Source organism: Poromitra crassiceps, assembly GCF_964638095.1.
Source record: "Poromitra crassiceps genome assembly, chromosome: 11".
NCBI lineage: Eukaryota > Metazoa > Chordata > Actinopteri > Beryciformes > Melamphaidae > Poromitra > Poromitra crassiceps.
The window spans coordinates 40,741,954-40,762,919 of record NC_139643.1 but is presented as its reverse complement, the minus strand read 5'-3'; the positions used below and the strand labels follow the sequence as shown (position 1 = coordinate 40,762,919).

Below are 20,966 nucleotides of genomic sequence, written 5' to 3'. Positions count from 1 at the left end.
TGTTGATCTGGAGAAGTTTCCATATTTTCCACTAGAGGGCGGTCCTGCGCTATAGAAAGCACCGAAGTGAAACATGCAGCTCATTCTACTTCAGTGATCTCGTGTCCAAGACCGAATGCATCAGGTCACTTTGCCCTGATACAGCATGTCCAAGTCATCAAGCATCAATTTACTGTATTTGAATGCATTGGAGCTATAGATTACTGACTCATCTCTCTTTTGTGTGTGTGTGTGAGGTTTCGTATGAGGATCCACCACTGTCGGATCAGCAGTCAGGGAGAAATCTGCCTCAGGGACATCCTGAAGCCCTGCTATGCTCACCATCTCCCAAGGTCCTCCTGTCCATCTGCTCCCTGCTCACCGACTGCAGACCTGGTACTGAGAGCTGTTGAAGAATTTTACAAATGCCTTCATACTTAACACTTGGAATTAGTTTGACCTGGATGCATTTGTGAATTGTAAGAATGTGTAGTTGTAATAATTAAACACATGACCAATTGAAGCGTCATAATTTGACTGCATTTTGTAATGCCTTTGAGTTGGTTCAATTTTGTATGGATACTGTTCATTAACATGGCTTATTATGGAACGACACTGGTATCCAAAAGAAAGCCGTCACAAGAGCGGTTTAGTATCAAGAAGCTACATTTTATTCAGTGCATCTTAAGACCGAGTCCTTGGCATATATCACATTAACATGACAGAGATCAGAGAATAAGAACTGGAGCAAACCTAATGATTACATAGTTTACTGTGTATCAGTAAAGAGCCTCAGCCTCTAAGTAAGACTAACCTCACCATGATTCCAGCTCTGTTCTACTAGCAGCACATTCAACGTTTATTACTCTTGAAACACAAAGGACATGAATTAAACAGCACAGTTCGCGCTTCACATTGTTTTACTATTTTCTTACTCAAAAGGAATGTAGTTCGTTAAAGTGACAAAAATAAATTAGTTATAAAATAAATATTTGCTCTAACACAGACACATCTAATGTTAGATAGGTTTATAGCTACAGGTTTCAACTAGTAGCTATTGGATTACAGGCTAGACAACACACAGGATTGCAACTAACGCCAGACATACATAATTATGAAATCGTACATGTCAGGGCAGTACCATAAATATTATTGCTGCCAGGCCATACTTTAGAGCAGTGATTCTCAATCTTTTTCATATCAAAGACCCCTAGTCCACATTAGGGCCACGGACCCCCCCATTTGATGAGATTTTGTCTCGGATCCAAATCTCAGAATATTTTTTATTGTTCGAGATTATTTTCTCCAGAATCGCATGACTGTCTGTATTGTAGGTAGAGAGATAACAGTCAAACTATGCTCAAAACCGTCATTATTTTCTAATTGTTTAAACTTCTTGTAAACAAAATAATGCTGAAGTTTAACAAATCATCAATTTGCTGTGGACCCCATGTTGAGAACCACTGCTTTAGAGAGTGCGCCTCTTACGAAGGCGCACAAAGACTGGCTGAGTCCTGCCAGAGGACAGGAAATATAATGCCGCGTTCACATCACTTGGGAAAGATATGGTAGACATCAGTTTCCTATTTGAAAACTGTTTATGTCGGCTTTCAAATACTACTTGGACCTTGAGGGGGTGGGTGCTTTTGATTCTGTTTCCATCTTTGGTGCTCAGCCTCATTGCTGTGGTGTTGAGATCACCTGTCAATCAAACAGGGTGTCCAGTCAGTGCTGTGACGTCTTTCTCCTCGGATGTTCTCTTAATGCAGTTTGACTCTCTCTGTTCGGCCATGGTGGCTATCACTGCTCATGCTAACTACGCTGCACAGTTCTTCTACTTATTCCAAACAAACTGGGAATGTAAAACGCATCACTTCCTGTGCGCCAGAGGACAGGAAGTACAAATGTAAACACAGCAAAAGGAAAAGCTTTCATGAACTGGCTATAGGTTGAATCACTGTTGGGTTATTGCGATCAGAGATAGAGAGTAGCAAAACAGACATTTATTTCTATGAAAATGTCCCAGATTATTACTTTAGAATGCCATGGCAGGACATAACTACCTGCTGGAGTTTTGGTTTGTTTTGTTGCAAAACGTGAACCCAAACGCATCATGTATCACTGATGGTGCCTCGACGACTTCAAACAGACCCCCGGTTCGTTCTGATGGTTATTCCCTTGTGATGTGAAGGCAGCACAAGTGTAAAGGGAAGAGAAAAGGAGCGAGGCATCTTCTAGGGCTGTGCCGAATACCATTTTGGGGGCTTTGAAGCTTCAGTGAGAATTACCTGTGAATATTCTAAGCTTCGACCGGGCTGTACAGGCCCAGGGCACATGTGTCCAATTCAACTGCCTGCAGAAAATGGGCAGAATTACTGATGGATATATTTCTGTCCACTGGGCTGTTTTGCATTGACGTTTGGCAAAAACACGGCAGCCTAGTTCAGCTCATAACGGAGCTACCTCATAGAAACAAGCGAGTTGAATTCACTTGAACACATACTCACTGGGTTCAAAACTGGCAAAGAATGTTTAGTTTTGCCATTTTCACAACACTTGCACCCCCATCAGCTCCGCGGCACAGAGTAAACATTCTGTGGTGTTGGCGTTTGAATGTGCGTTTGCTTAAAGTCGCCCGGCATCCTGGTTGAGTGGAGTTTGCCGTGTTTAAGCACCGTGATTGGCCTGGCTGACACCGCCCAGCCGGGAAACTAGGGGCCATCTCACAAAGCGACACCTCACTAAGCGTTCCTGACCTCACCGCTGCCGCTCTGAGTGACCTGCCCTGAAAAAAAAAATATATATAGATAAGCTTTCGAATACTGATTTGGATGTTGATTACCATGGCAACCGTTGAAGCTTCGAAGCATTAGGGTCAGCCCTAAAGCTGTCTCAGATGTCGGATGGGGTGCCCTTGCTCTTGCGTCCGGGCAGGGGGAAGGCAGACTTGCTCTGGGGCTGGGTGAGGCGGCTGGTGAGCGTGGTGAAGGGCTCGATCAGCGAGCCGCGCTCACTCACGCTCACCTCCCACAGCTTCACCTTCTCGCCCCGCGCCCACTGCTGCGCCGCGTCCGCCTCCACCTCACGCCGCTCACGCAGGTCCGTCTTGTTGCCCAGCACGATGACCGTCACCTGGCAAGCACAACACACAGATCATCCATATACAGGTCCCAACACATTTTCAATTTAAAAAATCCATATTTTTGTCTAGACCTTGATTTGTTTTGAAGATTTTGTCTGGTGTGCAATATGATTTAGGCAGATATAGACATTTTTCCCCTGCTAACTTATGTCATACCGTTGTAAAATACAGTTGTAAAGTGTTCTATGTGGTGTGGACGTTTGCCGTTAAGCAAGGCAACACAAAATTTGTCAATGGAGCTAAGTGAGACATTTTCTGCATACAAGAAATAAGACAAGGGAGGGAGCTGTAAGGCTTACAGGTAGGAAGCTATTTAACGACAGTTGCGGTGTAATTTGAACCAACCGTACCTCTTTCTTGTCTCTGGACTTGTCTATTTCCTTCTTCAGAATGTCCACCTTCTTGAAAGACTCCAAGCTGTCCACGCTGTAGACGAGTACGAAGCCGTCTGCCACAGAGTAGTAGTGCTTGGGGAGGTCTAGTCCGTCGTGGAGGCCCCTGGTATCATAGAGCCTCAGCTGTTCCTTCACACCACGGTCGGTTTCTACTGAGGCCACATACACATCCTCCTGCGTCTCGCTGGATTCAGAACCTTAAAAGCAGCGGTCACATCACATTAAGATGATATACTTGCAGGTTACCAGGGGTGTAGTGGTAAACTATCGTACGGGGAAAACCATCACTATAAACCAGACTAATGAAAAGCATTCATTTATTCGTGTTTGGCCTCAAATTACCCTAAATTCAAATAACTTTCAGATCAATTTGGTATAGCTTGGTACTACTACTACCACCTCATATAACGCATAGACTCATGTCAGCCTAAAAAGGTGATCAACTCTATTCTACAAATATAAAGTTCACACTTCACAGACTTACCAACAGTGTGACTGCCGTACAGTAACTGTTCAAGGATGGCAGTTTTTCCAACAGCTGCCTGGCCACACACCACCACTTTACAGCCTTTTCCCATTTCGAGTCTACAAAGCATGTGAATAGAACATTGCAACGTTATGTTTAATCGTTTGGCATAAATGAGCAATAATATAATAGCATTAACCTGATGAGAGCTATAGTAAAACAGCTAAACGCAACTCTGACTGTAGTTGGCTGGATGAGGAAGTGTTATGTTGATTAGCTAACGGAATTAGCTTAGCTAGCCGCTAGCACCTTATTTTGTGTAATATATAGAGCAATAACAGTCTCATGCTCACATATTCTAGTTGAAAAACCAGTACATTACCACAAAATGTCACGTTAATGTTCCTTACTTCAATAAGGTGGATAGTTGTATCAAGTTCTCAAAGGGAGCATCACAACAACCCGAGCATCCATCATCCTTCTCAGATTTCACTTATCTCTTCTGCGCATGCGTGTCTGGAGGAGAGGAGTTCATGTTTCTTTACGTCGCATCAATCTCTGTATGGATTTGTTTGCTGCTGCTCTGTGTGGTGGAGTGGGGAAGAGACAGACTTTATCAGTCATATGTCAGCCGCTGGCTCTGCTAGTAGTAGTAGTTTTGGAATGGGGTATTAGTTTGGCTTTGATAGAGGGTGACATATTGCCTTCAAGTGCTTCCGCATGAGCTCCTATCAGCTGGTCATGTGCTCATAGCTCATAACTACACTATTTCCGATAACATTGAAGGCAACATTGTTTTCGCCCTGAAAGTGACAGCGCACTGTGATAGGCTGGATCTGTCTTAAAACCCGCCCTCTTATTTCTGATTGGGTTTTGACGTGTTTACGTTCAACTGCCGAGTCTGCGCAGTGGCCGCAGCGCTGAAATTCAAATTTGAACAGACGTTTTTTGTGTGAGCACTGCAGAGGAGAGAAGAGAAGAGGCTACTCTTTCTGTACACTCTGCTGTGTACGTTAATAGAGTGACGTTAGTGAAACAGCTAACGTTACTTGTTTAAATTTTATTTTCAATAACCTAACGAATAACAGTCTCCGCAATGGATCCGTTTACTGAGGTGAGTCGGTGAGCTATCTACATTGACATAACACATTAGCCCACCTACGCTAAGCTAAGTGGTAACGTTAGCCGCCCAATGTAACGTTTCCTGTTTTTCCCGTTTTGTTTTAGATGACAAATAACGTTAATGTTAGCCGGCTGCTGTGGTGGTTTGCTGACCTAGCCATTTGAGTTATCTTTTCAGCAATTGCTTATTGAATATGGGACTTTAATGACAGCGCCGTTAGATCTAAGATAAAAGCATGTCACGTGTTTGTTCTTTGTGTTGTAGCAAACGTTAGCAATTAAAACAAATGTAGGTAATGTTAGCGTTAATATTTAACGAGTAACCTAAGCTTCCATTCGCAGAAGATTAAGTTGCCAACAATGCCAAACTATCCATGTAACGTTAATACTCAATCCCTGTACTCAGCCAAAAATCACACCATAGTAAAAATTACTATTCCAAGCCCATGTACCGTCACTAAACTGAGTTGTCTCCAATTAAGGCAATGCTATGTGTCAGCCTTGGAATTTGTCCAACACCTAACGTTAGCCCACAATGCTCCCAGACCAGTACAGTCCAGCCGAGCAGCCTGAGCCATGTCAAACCTTCTATTAGTTGCATTGAGTGTATTTATTATGGATATCAAATACAACAAAATCCAAGGGATGTAGCTACTACATGTGAAAGTGCGAACACTTATTTCCAACATGGTCCCTGCTCTTAAAAAACAGGACATACAGTACACTTTTCATAAAATGTACATTACAGATCAATCAAGAATAAAGGAATATAATTGAATGAAAAGCAAGGATTTCTTTCTCTCCTAACTTACTGTACTCATGCTGTTGGGACTAGCTGGGAATTCTTGTCACTCCATGTTATGGCCAATAGGGTTTCAGAGAGATTTCAAATCCAGACCAATGACCGGGAACCACAAACAGAGGAGTGGCTCATTCCTTAGGAATGATAGTAAGCACAGCCTCAAATTTTCCATGTTGCCTAGAGGAAAAATGTGCAGGCAGCAATGGAGCTGCCTGCATGAATGTGTTGGGTCTTGCACAGCTACAGGCTGTAAATCAGACTGCGTGGCAGTCTGCCTGGGAGAGCAAGGGAAGGGCTTTTCACATGAGGATGGAAAGAGGGCATGCAAACAGAGGCATTTTTTTTTATCGTAGAGGACTGTTTGTTTGGTCCGTCTAGAATATACAAGTCCAACTGTTTTGTCGCTTGTGAGTAGTACCCTCCTCCATAGATGCAATGCGCTGTGCCTTTGTTTTCAGTTTCACACCAACTGCATTTGCAGACATCGTGTGACCTGTTGTTGGCCAACGCCCAGCAGCGGTGGTGGAGAAATCTCCCTATTTGGCCTTATTTGAATGAGCCAGCCACATGACGAATCACGCATAACTCCAGGTCTCATACAGCAACAAGTACAAGATCTCAACCTAGGATTCTGTGTCACAGCATAGATTTGATTTACCACTAGAGGGCACGCTAGAAAACGCTATGCAGCAATGCCAATTATGTACAATTATGTGATATTTATATACAGTCAAGTAATTCATTTCATGCACTTGTTCATATTAAACGGGTTCATGCATACGCATACAGTTTTCCAACAGTTAAACACTCGATAGTGTAACATAGTGGGCACTGGGCACAACATTTTCATTATAATTTCGACCGTTTTCGGAAGAATTTACAAGCTCAGAATGTTCACCTCAGCTTTCTTTTGCCAACCAGAAACTGCTGGAGCGGACTCGGGCCCGCAGGGAGAACCTGCAGAAGAAAAGGGCCGACCGACCGACAGCAGCTAAAAGGACCAGGGAGCCGTTGGCTGAGACCAACAGTGGGATCAGTGAGCCAGTCATTGATGAAGGTTTGAACACACTTGTTGTATGGCTACAGTTGTTCGTGGTGTTTTTCTACTACTCTGTTCACTGTTGAAATAATCATCATAGAAATGGTCATCCTACTATCCAGTCTCAGCTAAAGTAAGTGCAGTAGGATGTATTGAGATGTTTTTTACTCAATTTTTTTTACCTTTTTCCCATAGACATGGCTTTTTCCTTACCCTCATGTGCTTTTATTTGAACTGTGTAACCTCTTAAAAAGGTGCTGCTAACTATACAATATTATTATTATCATTTACCCAAATACTGCTATATACATTAGACTTATTTTCCACAACTTTTGCCCTCCCTCCAGTTCCACAGCTCTCTTCCAAGCCTTCTGCCTCCAAGCGCAGCCGCTCAGGGGGAAATGTGCAGTCTGCAGCCGGGGAGGAGAACCAGCAGCCACCCGCGAATCTCCCTGCGCTCCCTGTGCTGCCCGATCCCCCCACAGACAAGAAGCCCCCAGTGGGCCCGGCCAGCGCCCACCGTGCGGCCTCCTTGGAGAAGGCTGCCTCCTTGGAGAAGGCTGCCACCCGGACCGTCGTCCAGTCTCATCCAGTGCAGGCGAGAGCTGTGGAACCGGAGAAGATGGCTGTGACCCCAGCTCCCGGTCCTTCAAGCAGCACTGTACCTGCCAGTTCAGCCCTGCCGAGGAACAGGGAGGACCTGGAGGAAGTCCCCATGCCATCCACTACTGGCATGAGGTCTCGTCTGCAGAGACTAGCAGATCGGAGGCATTGTTGGGATGGCGAAGGTGCAAAGCTTTTTGTGCATTTTTGAATGTGGCTTGGTTTTATTTATTCTGACTAGAACCGTTAGATTTTTACAACTCAAATTTGGTTCCTAGTGTGAGCTGGTCAACCATTCTCAAATCTGAATAGAAGACAATATCTAGTGGTCGTGAGCAACAGAGAGAGAAAACGGGAAGTGTGAAAATAATTAAATGTTTCACTTCCATGTTTTTTGCGTGTTGTTATGGTGATGATGGGGTATGTGTTTTTGCAAGATTGTGGCTTGCTTGGCGTTAGTAGTGTGTGTTGTCAAGTGTGCGTTCCCCAAATCTCACCGGTTATAAAATGTAGGTTCCCTAAATTCAGCTTGTGATTAAAGGTGTATTCCCCAAATCCAACTTGCCGTGTGCACCTCTGCGATGCAACACAAAAAAAATCTGTGAGCATCAGTTGAGTTGTGTGTGATGTCCAGTCTTTCCACAGTCTTAGTCATGTTGTATATTTCCCTGTCCTTAGACAACATGTTAACTAGGGCTGTGGCGATTCACTTATCTCCCGATTCGATACTATCACGATTCTTGGGTGCCGATTCGATTTATATTGCGATTCTTAAGTATTGCGATTCTACGATTATTGCGATTCGATATTACGATTTATTGCGATTTTTGTTTATTTTTTTCTTTTCTTTTTTCAGTTTGTTTGCTTTTTTACACTAGATTATAACATGGGAAAAGTTGAATCATACACTAGAGACTGTATATTATATATCATGAGTAGGGCTGGCTGATATAGTTAAAAACAGGGGCGGACTGGGATCATAATTCAGGCCGGGCATTAGATACCAAGCAGGCCAGGGTGATATGGGCCAACGCGTGTGAAATTTGGGCCGTTTGAAGCCAGATTTGGGCCGTTTGAAGTCCAATTTTACAATGAGATGCACCCACTTTAACCCTGAAGTGTAATTATTACTTCAGACTAACTAATAAAGTAATAAAACCACTAGTAAACCAGTAGGCGGCGCCTGGTCTGCTGTTCAGTGAGTGGCCTGACTGCAAGCACCCAATTTTTATTTTTATTTTTTTTTTTTAAATTTGCGATTATCGATTCTGGAATAAAAGATCGATCCAAAAAATCGTGACATTAAAAATCGCGATACTTGGGTGAATCGATTTTTTTCCCCCACCCCTAATGTTAACTACCTTTTCAGGCACCTCGGATGCAGCGCCAAACTGTGCCCCCGCTTCCCCACCGAAGAGACAGGTCGACATCCCACCAGTTGTGGCCCCCTCTGTGTCCTCAGACCCTCCGGTGGGGAGGAGGGGCCGATTCGCCAACCTGGCTGCCACCATCGGGTCCTGGGAGGACGACCTAAGCCACCCGCCCATTCACAAGGACAATGCACAAGGGAAGCCTAGTACCATCTGTGTTCCCAAGCCTGTGCTGGCCAGCCAGACGGTCAGCAGCAAGCCCACATCCAGCCTTAATCAGGTAGGCTTTCCCCTGAGTCGTCTTGTTATTCCTCAGCACAAATGGACAAGAATGTTTTAGTGAATCTGATCACTTTTATTCATTACTTTTCATTATTAATTATATTAACTTCTAATAGTTTCTATGACTACCAGGTCTATTATGAGAGCACATAATGCTTACCGATGCATGCATTTCATAAACAATAAAAAATGTATTGGATATAACTTAGAATGAAGTACATTCATTTGATGAATATTTGATTGCTTATTTGCCACATTCATTACTTTGATTTGTGTAATAATATTTAATCGTCTGTTCCAGAATGACCCCCACACTGAATGATTTACTCTACCTTCTCTAAACAAACTTCTATTTCAGCTCTTAGATTATGTCTTTTCTGAGCACTTTGCTTTCATATGATTATTTTAATAGTGACAGGATTAGTATATGGACACACTGAGGGCAATGACCTATGCGCTCCTTATTTTTGGTTGAAGCTGTTGCAATGATTGTAGGTCTCTCTGGATAAGAGTGCCAGCTAAAGGCCTAAACTGTCAAATCTATCATTTCAGCAGCCCCTCGACTGTCCACCCAAACCTAGCCGAATGGTTTTCCCAAGCCCCCAGAAGGCTGACGGCCCTGCAGCCAGACCAGCAGTTCAGCCGATAGCCAGTCCCCAGAAGACCTCTAAGCAGGGGACGGCCTACGCCTCCAGCCCCCAGAAGAGCGCTCACCAGGCGATGCCGCCGGCCTACCCATCCAGTCCCCAGAAGGCCGCTCCATCCTCCTCAGCACCAGCGTCTCAAAGCCCCCTAAAGAGTCAGGCTCTTTCCAGAGGTCTTGACTTCACCTCTAGCCCAAAGAAGCCGGACCTCTTAGTCAAGCCCGTCACCTCTGGCCCCTCTGCCCTCCAGAACAGAGACCGGATCACCACCAAGGACTCTTCTACAGCCCTGCCGCCAAAAGCCATAGCCGGAGCACCTGGTGAGGCACATGACACTTAATTTTGGAGTCTGTATTTCATCAAATTTTGTATTTTCTAATGGTCAAATTCTTCAGCTCAGGCTTTTATTCTACACAATTTATTATTGAAAAGAGCATTATAATATTCAATAAGTAGAAGTACTAGAAGGTCAGATAGGATTGTTTGGCTGCAATATCTTTTCAATGATTAATTTAAATGCTGAACAGAATAGTGACTGCTGCCTAGAGGCAACATTTAACAATAAAAAAAAAAGAAGAAGGAAAATAGGAAAAAAAGAACACGGATCATCTGTGTTGTAATCTGAAATTACAACTATAATGGTAATTAAACAAATTTAACTAGTTAGATCTACCCTTGATTCTCAACAGGCGTGAAGTCTTTCCTAGAGCGCTTTGGAGAGAGGTGCCAGGAACGTGCAAACCAGAGCCCGGCAGCAGGAGGGGCTGCCCAGGCCAGGACCCCTACTGTGACCTCCTCAGTATCTCCCAGCACCAGACTGGTCCAGGAGAGGCTCCGAGTCGCCCAGGCTGCCAGTACGACCACCGCCGACCTCACCCAGAGACAGAAGCTGGTGAGTTAATGTTGCAAATAGTATATCTTCTACTGTTGTGAGGCGTGTCCTCTTTTCAGACCAGAGTAGCAAAATGCGATTCACAAATCTCCTTGTTGTAGGAGCGCGAGTCTGAGCTGGCCCTGATTCGCAGTCGCTTCCAGAAGGGGGACATGGGGAAAAACAAGGATGAGGGCACAGAAACCAAGAAGAGCAGTGAGCTCAAGGTGGGCTGAAGAATTTTAATACAGTGCAACTGACCGACAACTGTCAAAGCAAAAATAATCTATGTTTTGTCTTTATATGTAACGTTCATGTTTTCTTCGCCTAAATTGGTTCGTTAGGAGCAGGTGGAGCAGCCGGACTGCCAGGTGGCCAAACCACATGAACCATCAGCGCCCTCTGCTGAGAGTGCCACCAACTGCAGCTCTGCAGGTACATAATACCTATGCATAATACATTTCACGTTGATTATTGTAAAAAAATATATATATTTGTTAGCAGTGCAAATATGTGTGGTCAGTTACCAGCATTGGCTACTCTACTCTACTACCTCCGTTGAAGAATTTATTTTTCCCATCAACTTTCTCTTTTACTGTAATTGTATTCATTTATTTTATCACTGCTCTTAGTGATTTTATTTAATCACCGCACTGTTTTATCACAGTTGGTGGTTTTGGATGTTTTATTGTCTTCTATATATTCTGTGATGTGAAACCGTGTGAAAAGTGCTTTTTAAATACAGCTACTATTATAATGTCTTTGTCACATAGCAGGACATGGGTTGGTGGTCTCACCTCCAGCCTCCTCCACCTCAAGTCCTCTGAGGAGAGTCGAGCACTCTGTAGAGAAAGCCTCTGCTGAAGCGACCCCAAAAGAAGAGGCGGTCCAGGAGATCGAGATGAGCGTGGACCAGTCCATCACCTCTGCGATCATCAACGAGTTGTTTGATGGAGTCCTGGAGCAGAGCGATGATCTGCGTAGTGATGATGAGGAAGAGGAAGATGCCCTGAACATTTCTTCCATGTCCCTCCTCACTCCATTTGCAGAGACGGTGGCAGCTACAGTGAAGAGTCCAGAGAGGAGAATAATGGTAGGTACCAAGTTGGAAAACTTTCTGAAGCGCTAACTGTATGTGATATTGCCTATCTGTTCAGAGTTCCCACTGGTCCTTGAAATCCTTGAAAAGGCTCTTAGTTCTCATTATAAAATTCTCAGTGTTGTAAGTTTGTCAAACTGTGTCTCAAACTATGCCTTGTTGGGTCCTTGGATTTGAGGCAATTGTGCCTGGAAGCTCCTTGAACATTTCTATGATGTTTCACAATGTGTGGGAACCCTGAGTACAGCCTCAGAGGCCAGTTCCCCTGCATTCATGGCCTTCACATCTTTGTCCAGACATCAACTCCAGCATGCTCCTTCAATGAGAAGAGTCAAACTCCCGACAGGGTTTCCAGACCTAGCAAATTCCAGAGGGCTCACATGAGTCCGACCGGCTCTACAGAGCACATTGATGACCCTAAACTGCCCTACAGGTAAGTGCCCTCCGTTGTATAAGAGTATTTGAACTTGCCAGTCCTCGCTGTCTCAGTGGGCATGATCTGAACGTCCTTGCTTTGCCGTATGGATGTAGCGTGGATGCATACAGGTCCATCAGGGTGAAGGAGACGGAGAGGCCCAGTGTGAAGCAGGTCATTGTGAGGAAGGAGGACGTTTCTCACAGAGCGGAGGAGCCCAGAGGCTCCAGCCTGGTCGGCATCAAACAGCGGATTAAGGTTTGAAATTAAAACATTCTAGATTAACGGTTTACTTAAAGATGCTTTGCAATGGTTTGAATGTAGCCAGGAAAAGCTTGATAGGGATTTGTAACACCGGGGCACAGTTTTTCAATACAGACTCATATTGGTCTTGAAGATTTTGAGTCATTCTTTGCTAAAAGAAAAATCAGAAAGATCGGATAGGATCATTCTCATCAGATAGCACAAGATCAAGATTCAAGATTTGTGGCCATCAAATGTCTATCTCGCCATCTGGTGGACAAATAATATTGCCAGGACAAAAAGACACAAGTGACAGTTTACATGGTATTTTTTTTTAATTCACTTGCCTGTTAAAATGCAAATCTAGAGGAAAAATCCACCTTTAAGGTCCTTAAAACAACACTGTTTAAAACAGCTGTTGGCAATACACCTTGCATTTCTGGTTCCATTTTCTTTTCTTATTTTTCAGTTTGTATTGGTTTTATGGTATAAACTAAAAAGCTTGCAGGACAATGAAAGTCTATGCACTATCCACTGCATACCAATATTTTTTAATCTTTGTGAAACATGGTGTACTGAATGGTGTTCCCATTTACCCTCCTCCTCCATGCACTTAATGGGATACATGGTCAATCTTTTGTCTGTCTATGTAGCTTCTGACCAATGAGATGAACCTGCAGCAGACAGTCATCCACCAGGCCAGCCAGGCACTCAACTGCTGCACAGATGAGGAGCACGGCAAAGGCTCTCAGGTGGAGGCGGAGGCCGAGAGGCTACTGCTGGTGGCAAGTGAGTTAAGCAGCCCTCCGATTACCAGTGTTTTAGCCAAGTCACTATATCTCAAGTCCAAGTCGAGTCTCGAGTCCAGCATTTATGTGGTTATGATTCTGAACCATTTGTAACAAAACGAGTACCCATTCCTATGATGTACTCTCTTTCCTATCACGCCCTGACAAAGACCCTGCGTGGTCAAAGCCAGTCGGTGCTTTTGGCACTTTAAAAGACTTTGATATGCCCTAAATAACATGAAAGGCATTGTACCTTGGCTAACCTGGCTCTTGGTGAGAGTGCCTGAAGCAAGCGAAGAGGCATCCACCTGGAGACTACAAGTTCAGGGATGCAAACTAGTCACCTTTTGCCCTTTTCATCCCAAAATAGGGCACTTAAGTGAATGATTTTTAGTGGTTTTGTGTCTTGTCTGCCCTGGTATCTGCCACCTTTTTCACTCTCCATGACTTTGCATCCCTGACAAAGTGAGCAGTCTCTGTAATTCGCTTCTTGCTGCTAGTATTGAGTAACTGTTCCTGTTTGACCTTTCCAGCGGAGAGAAGGGTGGCGCTGAAGGCGGCGTTGGACCGTCTGAAGGGCGAGGGCCCGGCAGGCCAGAGGAAGGCCCCTGTGGACATCTCTGCCTCCAAGGGCTCCATCTCCCTGCACGAGTTACGTCTGCCTCTGAAGGCAGACTTTATTTGTTCCACTGCCAACAAGCCAGGTAGACTCCACCTGTATAGCAACCTAATGCAGGCGTTTCTTTAGAAAACCGAACGCTTACAAACGATTGCAGCCAGTGGGCAAAATCACGTCTGTCTAGATCACGTGTTGTTTTTTTGCACCACAGTGTGTTTTAATTAATTGCTTAATATGCACATGATGAGGTGGCCTGCTAAGTCACATGTATTAATAGGAAAACACTCAACAAGTGGACCAGGATTTGTCCCAAAGGCGGAACAAGTTTGCTAAACTCTGGGTCTGTCTTGGTTATTCCAGAAACGAGCAGACATTACTTTTTCATCATGATTCGGGCTGGAGCGGAGAACAATGTGGCGACTCCATTATCAAGCACACACAGCGGCCTCAGTGGGGACGCCCTCACCTTCACTACCAAGTTCACCATGTAAGTCCAAACCCCTGCTCATACAAAAGGTTCACATAAACTCCAGGGGCCGGTTGCACAAAGCATCTTAAGTTAAGATTGTCCTTAGAGTCCGAGTTAAGCTATAACAATCTGTTGCCCAAAACACCCTTGAATCTTCTCCACAAGGTTAAACATTTTAAGGAAAACGTAAGCACAAGATTTAAGGGTGTTTTGTGCAGCCGATTCTATTTTATAGACTCCTTAACTCGGACTCTAAGGAAAATCTTAACTTAAGGTGCTTTGTGCAACCAGCCCCTGGTCCTTTATTACAGTTAGTTTCAATGGAGAATTTCTGCTTTTCCAGCCTGACAAGAATAAAATACCTTTTTGTCGTGGTAATGGAATCAAATTAAAGGATACTGAATACTGACACGAAATATCCCCCCCCCCTTTGCATCTTCAGGTCTGATGTCTCCAATGACTTTGAAATTGATATTGAGGTGTATTGCCTGGTGAGTGCTTTCGCATCATTTCACGTCCGGTGCAGTCACAGTGTATCTTAGTGATTAAATACAGATTAATTTACAACCTTGTATAACTACGATGACTCCAGGTGCAGAAGCGCGAGCTGGTCAATGACAAGAGGAAGAAGCCCAGCAAGTCAAAGGTAATTCCCCCCTTCCTTGGTAAATCCCGGCCATGTGTAAGACAGTGGTACATGTTATGACGCTTAAAGTGTGTGTGTGTGCTTGTTTGTTCAGACGATCTGGAGCCGTATTCATGGGGCCTATGATTTTTGTATTTCGGTATGGACAGTTTCTGTGTCTAATGAAACCCCTCACTTGTTGGTGGGTGTGCACAGTGTGGGTGGATCCATGCTACTGTGAGGAGGGCTATGGTGGTCTTCCCACTTTGTGAACGGTTTGAGGTCGATTGACTGTCATTTGATTAGGATGTTAATACCGGAGACATAGGCAGCACATTGTATTTAGGTCACCTGTTTCTAGAGACAGGGTATCTGTGGAGTCTTAAAAGTATAAAAGAGATCATTACAAATATTTTGTTATTATATTATGTGTACAGCCTACTCTTTTTTCCCCCCTCTACTTTGGCACATAATAATCTCTGAGACTCAGCCTGGAAATAAAGACTGGCCAGGTACTGATACAGATTGGTACAGATTGGTACTTGGTACAGATGTATCTGGACATGCTGATTGCTGAATATTTTTCCCTCTCGGACCCATACAGTCTGTGATACATTTTTGGAAGACTTTTTTGTTTTTATTTTTTATTTTTCCCATGACCGTTCGTCAGATTTGGCAAGTAAATTGATTGCCTTTTTAGTTCCCTATTTGTTTGGTGAAATGCTATAATGGGATTGGTCCAAAAATGGCCAAGTTATTAACCTGCCAATTAATTTTGCACAAAAAGGTCAACTGACTGTAAAATAATGACATAGTAATCAATCCACTTGAAATTTTATTAAATTGATTGATCAGAAACGGAAACTAATTTTAAAGAGATCTACAAAGTCACGTGTTGTGTTGAGTTTTGATGAGCAAATACAGCCATTGTGATAATAACAGACATACTGTACCTGTCCTGTACTGGCCCACACATGCAGTACAATGCCTAGTGAGGCAATCGGGGAACTCAGCGCATTCTCTCTCACACTGTGGTGCACTGTTTATTGTCGATACTAAAGGTTCAAGTTGATTAAATGTTGCTTTATTTGTGTCTTTCTAGGCCATCACTCCAAAGAGATTCCTCGCCATCACTGTAAGTTTTTCAGATTAACTTCCCACACTTCCAAGCATGCCACATTCAAAAACAATTCTCACTTGGGTGCGACCTTTACAATGTATCCATCCATCTTTTCTTTCTCTTTGCAGAAGAGCAGCCAAACTCCAGGTAAGTCAAAATACAGCGTGAAACACTCAAAATGCGACACCATCCTTTGCATTACACGTAAAGCTTGTATGCTGAAATGTGAGTCGTGAGTTGATCTTTGCGCGATGTCCCATCCTCCTATCTGCAGTTGTGGCGAGTCCAGGAGGCCCCAACTCCGTCCGCACCAGTAACTTCGTCCTCGTCGGATCACACAAGCTCACTCTTTCCTCTATTGGGAAAAACAAATTTCACCTGGAGAAGGTAGAGCAGCCATTAAATGTCCGATTTTGTGAATCTTCTTCCACAATCACTGTTAAGACTATATTGATGTTTCCCCTTTGTCCGTAATGTGTCCTGCATTTCAACTGTGGCTGCATGGCTTGTGTGCGAAAACCCCTGGACTAGCCTGTCTGTGAGGAGCTGACAGATTAACTCACTTCAGCTGGGAAGCCACTGTCTGGGGTCACAGTCCTGTATCTGTGCTCAGGCTTTGTGGAGACCATAGACTGTATAACAGTATAGCTGTTTAGTCTCCTCTCACTGTGCTGCCCCTGGCACCCATTCACTCGCCTCCATTTCTCTCTTTTAGATCAAATATGAAGGAATTGAAAGGGAACTACTCAGTGACATGTTTCAGAACAAGGTTACTACTTGCCTCCTGGCCAGTTCATTTTATTTTGTTCCGTTTGTGTGGGGAAAGGGGGATAACTATCTTACTCTGGCATTGTCACTAACACTCTAATCTTAATCTGATTCCAAGTCTGTTATCATAAGGAAATCTAAATTGTGTGCGTTTAATCAGTTAGTCTGCACTTGGCCGGCGCTTTCAAGCAACCGCTTTTATTTTTTTTGACTAGTTGGACCTTCCTCATAAGAACAGACTTGAACTGCAACCGGGTGTTTGTTTAACCACGTCTTGTCACTTTGAACCCTTTCTGAATTGATGGTGACGTTCTACCCAAAGGTTTTTCTTGAATGCTAATCTGTAATGTGCTGTGTGAAGGTGCCGTTCTTGTGCCCTCTGGAGGGCCACGTCTACCTCAAGATGCAGTGTGAAGTCGGCTCCAAGGTGGAGGAGAGGGGCTTCTTGGTGAGTGAGCAAGCACATCAAAATATCAACCAGTGGCAGTTAAAACTACTTCCCAATGTAAATGCTTTGTGGGAATTCCCATATAGATTGTAACTAGGGATGGGACCATATATTGAAGTTCAATATTGCAATACAAAACTGACAATGCGTATCATGGGGCAGAAGAAAAAATTGTGATATTAGCTCAATTTTATTCTGCTGTAGTATTCCCTAATGAGTTGGCTTACGCATTACAATTCCACAAGTTCTCCAAATTAATTTGAACTTCATCATATATTTTTCAGACCATGTTTGAGGATGTTAGTGGATTTGGAGCCTGGCACAGGAGGTGGTGTGTCCTGTCGGGATACTGCATCTCCTACTGGACCTACCCGGATGATGAGAAACGCAAGGTAACACCTGCTCCTTCTTTGGAATCCAAAGTCTATCAGTCTGACGTCTTAATAAGACACTATGCTGTCACAGCTGTGACAGACAGGGACACTGACCACTGACCACATCATTTCCTGTTTCAGTCTTTCTCCTCAACCCGTCAAATGAACACAGCAGAATTCTGCATTGCATTTACATTAAGAGTGATTTTATCAAACTAGCCAGCTATTGATGCAAACAACAGTGAGTGTGAAGCCCAATCTTCTCCAATAGCCAAGTCTCACCTGACTGTTGTCCTCGTCAGAGTCCAATCGGTCGCATCAACCTTGCCAACTGCACCAGTAAGAAGGTGGAACCAGTCAACCGGGAGTTCTGTGCCAGGCCAAACACCTTTGAGCTCATCACTGTCAGACCACAGAGAGAGGACGACAAGGAGACGCTGGTCAGCCAGTGCAAGAACACCATGTGTGTCACCAAGTAAGTGCCTTCTTTTATTACCGGTATGTTCCCTGTGCAAAATTATGCCCTCTCTCTAGGGGTTTGATTGATATGGATTTCCAAGACCAATACCAACATTTTTGGATTGACACTGCTTATATTTTAGTCCCAATATTCAATATCTTTTAGATCTGCGCATAGTCATAGTGATACCTATTGGCAACACAAAAAGCGGTTCATCTCAAGAACCCGTTCATCCAATCAACTTCAAATTTGAGAGATGTGCTGCTGGGAACCCGGGAAAGTGCAGTGTCCAATTTCATGTAATTCAACCATTCAGAACACGGCTTTCATGTATCTCGAGAACCGTTTGTCCGATCGACTTCAGACTTGGCGAGTGTGCTACTGGGGATCCAAGAGAGTGCACTGTCGAATTTTATGCAATTCGACCAATCGGAACACAGCTTTCGCATATCTCAAGAACTGTTCGTCCGAGTGAAAGTGAATTGAAGGTGTGTGTGTGGGGGTTTAGTGGGAGAGCATGATGTATGAATGAGGGGAAGGGGAGGGAGGCACTGCACTAGTCAGTCTAACCCTAGTTTTCTCCCAGTGGAATAACGCAGGGAAATGTGGCATTGTTAAATTGGATACGTTAAAGGGATACGCACACAAATGAGGGATATACACGCAAATGCTGCATCAGGTATCAATGGGTTAAACACGTGAATTGTGTTTTTCCTGTCTAGAAACTGGCTGAGCGCCGACACCAAGGACGAGAGGAATCTGTGGATGAACAAGCTGAACCAGATTGTGGTGGACCTGCGCATGTGGCAGCCAGACTCCTGCTACAGGCCTCTGTGAGTTCTGCTCCCCGTCACGCCGGCCCTTCTCTCTTATGGACGGACAATGTATTATCAGTGACACCTGCGATCACTAAGTGCAATACAGTACGAACGTTGTTGAATATTGTTTACTGGTGGGATATACTTTACACAATCAAACACAGGAGTTGTAGATGTGAGAAAAGCCATACGTTTTAAATATTTGAAAAAAGTATTTTGTTGAGGACAGGTGGCTTGGCACTGTTTCTTAAAGCCTATATTTTATATATTTACAAATTGTTGGGATACTCCAATTTGAGTTATTCTCGGGTTGCCAGCTTTTTTTTTTTATGTCATACTTGTAGACAAAATGCATGGCTTTAAATTATAGAATCGTTTGGTTTCAAAGCTTAAAACAATATATAAGTGATGTTGCAATACTAATTCAATATCGATTTGAGGAACCACAATTTTATGTATGAATGAATGCTCTACTTTTTATTCCGCATGATAGAACACTATCTGATGTCTTTGGAATACACAATTTTATTTTCAACAATAGCTTTTACAACTTGTGGCGAGACTTCCAAATGCCTCCTCATGTTGAGTGCCGTGCACAGGGTTTTGATGCACAGCTTTCAATAAGATCTATATTTGTCATGTTTGGTTTGATTCACTGTTATGTTTATTAGTTTCCATGTTGATGTTTAAAATGGTTTTGCCTGACGGGTTTTATTGCCCATGTTGATGCTGTTAATTGTATTTTCAGATGGACACATTTTCTGTTACAAACCTTACATTACTTTGGATTAAACATGCTAAACAAGATGTTTTATGCTTCTACAAACATTTTATTTCATTCTACACAGTAAAGGAATGAACAAAAACTCTCACTTGTACTTTATGTTACTTAAAAGCACTCCAAGCATTCCTCAATCAAATCTATTAGGTATTTGTGCAACAGTCAGACTTCAATAAATGTCTGCTTTGACCAAACTGGACATGGTTACTTGCTCCTTCTTGAGTCCTGGTTTCTTTATTATTCCATCCAAGTACATCCTGTACTGAAATCACCATCATCTGGGCTTGTTTAATTTGGAACAGTTAGTTACGAGTCATATAAAAAGCTTTGTATTTTCTGCTTCTATGCTATCATGCTATTCAGAGTGTGTGTACGTGTGCTGATGTTTACTAAGCATATTATGTTAAGTCAAGTAGTCACATATTGATCTTTATTAGACGAACAGCAATTTTGTGTGTTGCTTGCCTGCTTCTTCATCCATGATTTCTGGAAAGAGACATTGCTGTTGAGTTTTTCATTATTTTATTTATATATTTTTTTGCGCTTTGACCACCACAAGCCGAAGACCGATGAGGCAGAAATCTCTAGTCTGATATCTCCAAAACTCAGGCAATTAACAGACTAAATGATCTAGGTAGATTAATAGCAATACAATTGAGAGGGAAAATATCTATTTTTGATAGGCTGTGCTTACATTCCCTGCAACACTACTGTCTCAGTATAGTTGTATTTATGTCACAGACAGTTTTGAGGTCAGAAATTACTGCTGATGTCATACAGTTCTAGACTGCTCGACCTGGTGGCCATGTCTTCTGTGGTGTTTTATGGCAGTTGGCATCCTTTATGTTGCATTACCGCCTCCTGAATCCATCCACTGTTTCCCTACATTCTGTAAAACCCGATCACTTTGTCTCTCCTCTCCTCGGGTGTTTTCCCTCTGGTGGCCATGTCACCACTATAGTGATGTTATCCCGATGTCATAAATCACAGATGATGTCACAGACAGTGATAGGGTCAGAAATCACCAATGATGTCATCCAGTTCTAGACCGGTTCGGCCTGGTGGGCAGGTCACCACAATAGCGATGTCCTATATCACCAATGATGTCATAAATCACTGATGTCACAGACAGTGATGAGGTCACAAATTATTGATGATGTCATACAATGAGTAATGCAGTGAAAGCATAGTGTTCAGCTGAGCGATGCTCTGCCGCTGCACCCA

The 20,966-nt window shown here is 43.4% G+C and overlaps 2 protein-coding genes across 7 annotated transcripts; one reads left to right on the top strand and one right to left on the bottom strand.

Moving 5' to 3' along the window:
• Positions 1-328: 328 nt before the first annotated feature.
• Positions 329-4,450, bottom strand: nkiras1 (NFKB inhibitor interacting Ras-like 1). 2 transcript variants are annotated; one of them, XR_014553137.1, is made up of 5 exons: positions 4,393-4,450; positions 4,001-4,101; positions 3,472-3,713; positions 2,822-3,111; positions 329-385 (listed from the first exon to the last, which is right to left on the bottom strand). XR_014553137.1 is itself a non-coding variant. In XM_083645710.1 (4 exons), the coding sequence occupies exons 2-4, from the start codon at positions 4,092-4,094 to the stop codon at positions 2,872-2,874; spliced, it is 576 nt and encodes a 191-aa protein (XP_083501836.1). In that variant the 5' UTR covers positions 4,095-4,101; positions 4,393-4,450; the 3' UTR covers positions 684-2,871. The 2 variants fall into 2 exon arrangements, 1 of the variants encoding a protein (XP_083501836.1); XM_083645710.1 differs by lacking the exon at positions 329-385 and having other exon boundaries at positions 684-3,111.
• Positions 4,451-4,947: 497 nt separating this feature from the next.
• Positions 4,948-19,902, top strand: anln (anillin, actin binding protein). Of its 5 annotated transcripts, none has more exons than XM_083646106.1 (24): positions 4,948-5,096; positions 6,828-6,963; positions 7,293-7,733; positions 8,918-9,198; positions 9,753-10,164; positions 10,534-10,736; positions 10,838-10,942; positions 11,066-11,150; positions 11,492-11,808; positions 12,111-12,247; positions 12,346-12,487; positions 13,126-13,261; positions 13,794-13,964; positions 14,240-14,366; positions 14,791-14,839; positions 14,941-14,994; positions 16,076-16,108; positions 16,222-16,240; positions 16,368-16,480; positions 16,809-16,862; positions 17,223-17,309; positions 17,594-17,701; positions 17,986-18,158; positions 18,866-19,902. In XM_083646106.1, the coding sequence occupies exons 1-24, from the start codon at positions 5,079-5,081 to the stop codon at positions 18,978-18,980; spliced, it is 3,516 nt and encodes a 1,171-aa protein (XP_083502232.1). In that variant the 5' UTR covers positions 4,948-5,078; the 3' UTR covers positions 18,981-19,902. The 5 variants fall into 5 exon arrangements, with proteins under 5 accessions (XP_083502232.1, XP_083502231.1, XP_083502230.1 ...); XM_083646105.1 differs by having other exon boundaries at positions 11,489-11,808; XM_083646104.1 differs by having other exon boundaries at positions 11,060-11,150.
• Positions 19,903-20,966: the final 1,064 nt, after the last annotated feature.

Coding starts and splice junctions, on each gene's coding strand:
- nkiras1 (XM_083645710.1), bottom strand. CDS start 4,094: ATGGGAAAAGGCTGTAAAGTGGTGGTGTGTGGCCAGGCAGCTGTTGGA. Junction 3,714..4,000: donor GTACGGCAGTCACACTGTTG/GTAAGTCTGTGA, acceptor GCTGCTTTTAAG/GTTCTGAATCCAGCGAGACG. Junction 3,112..3,471: donor AGTCCAGAGACAAGAAAGAG/GTACGGTTGGTT, acceptor TGTGCTTGCCAG/GTGACGGTCATCGTGCTGGG.
- anln (XM_083646103.1), top strand. Junction 14,367..14,790: donor TTCACTACCAAGTTCACCAT/GTAAGTCCAAAC, acceptor TTGCATCTTCAG/GTCTGATGTCTCCAATGACT. Junction 14,995..16,075: donor AGAAGCCCAGCAAGTCAAAG/GTAATTCCCCCC, acceptor GTGTCTTTCTAG/GCCATCACTCCAAAGAGATT.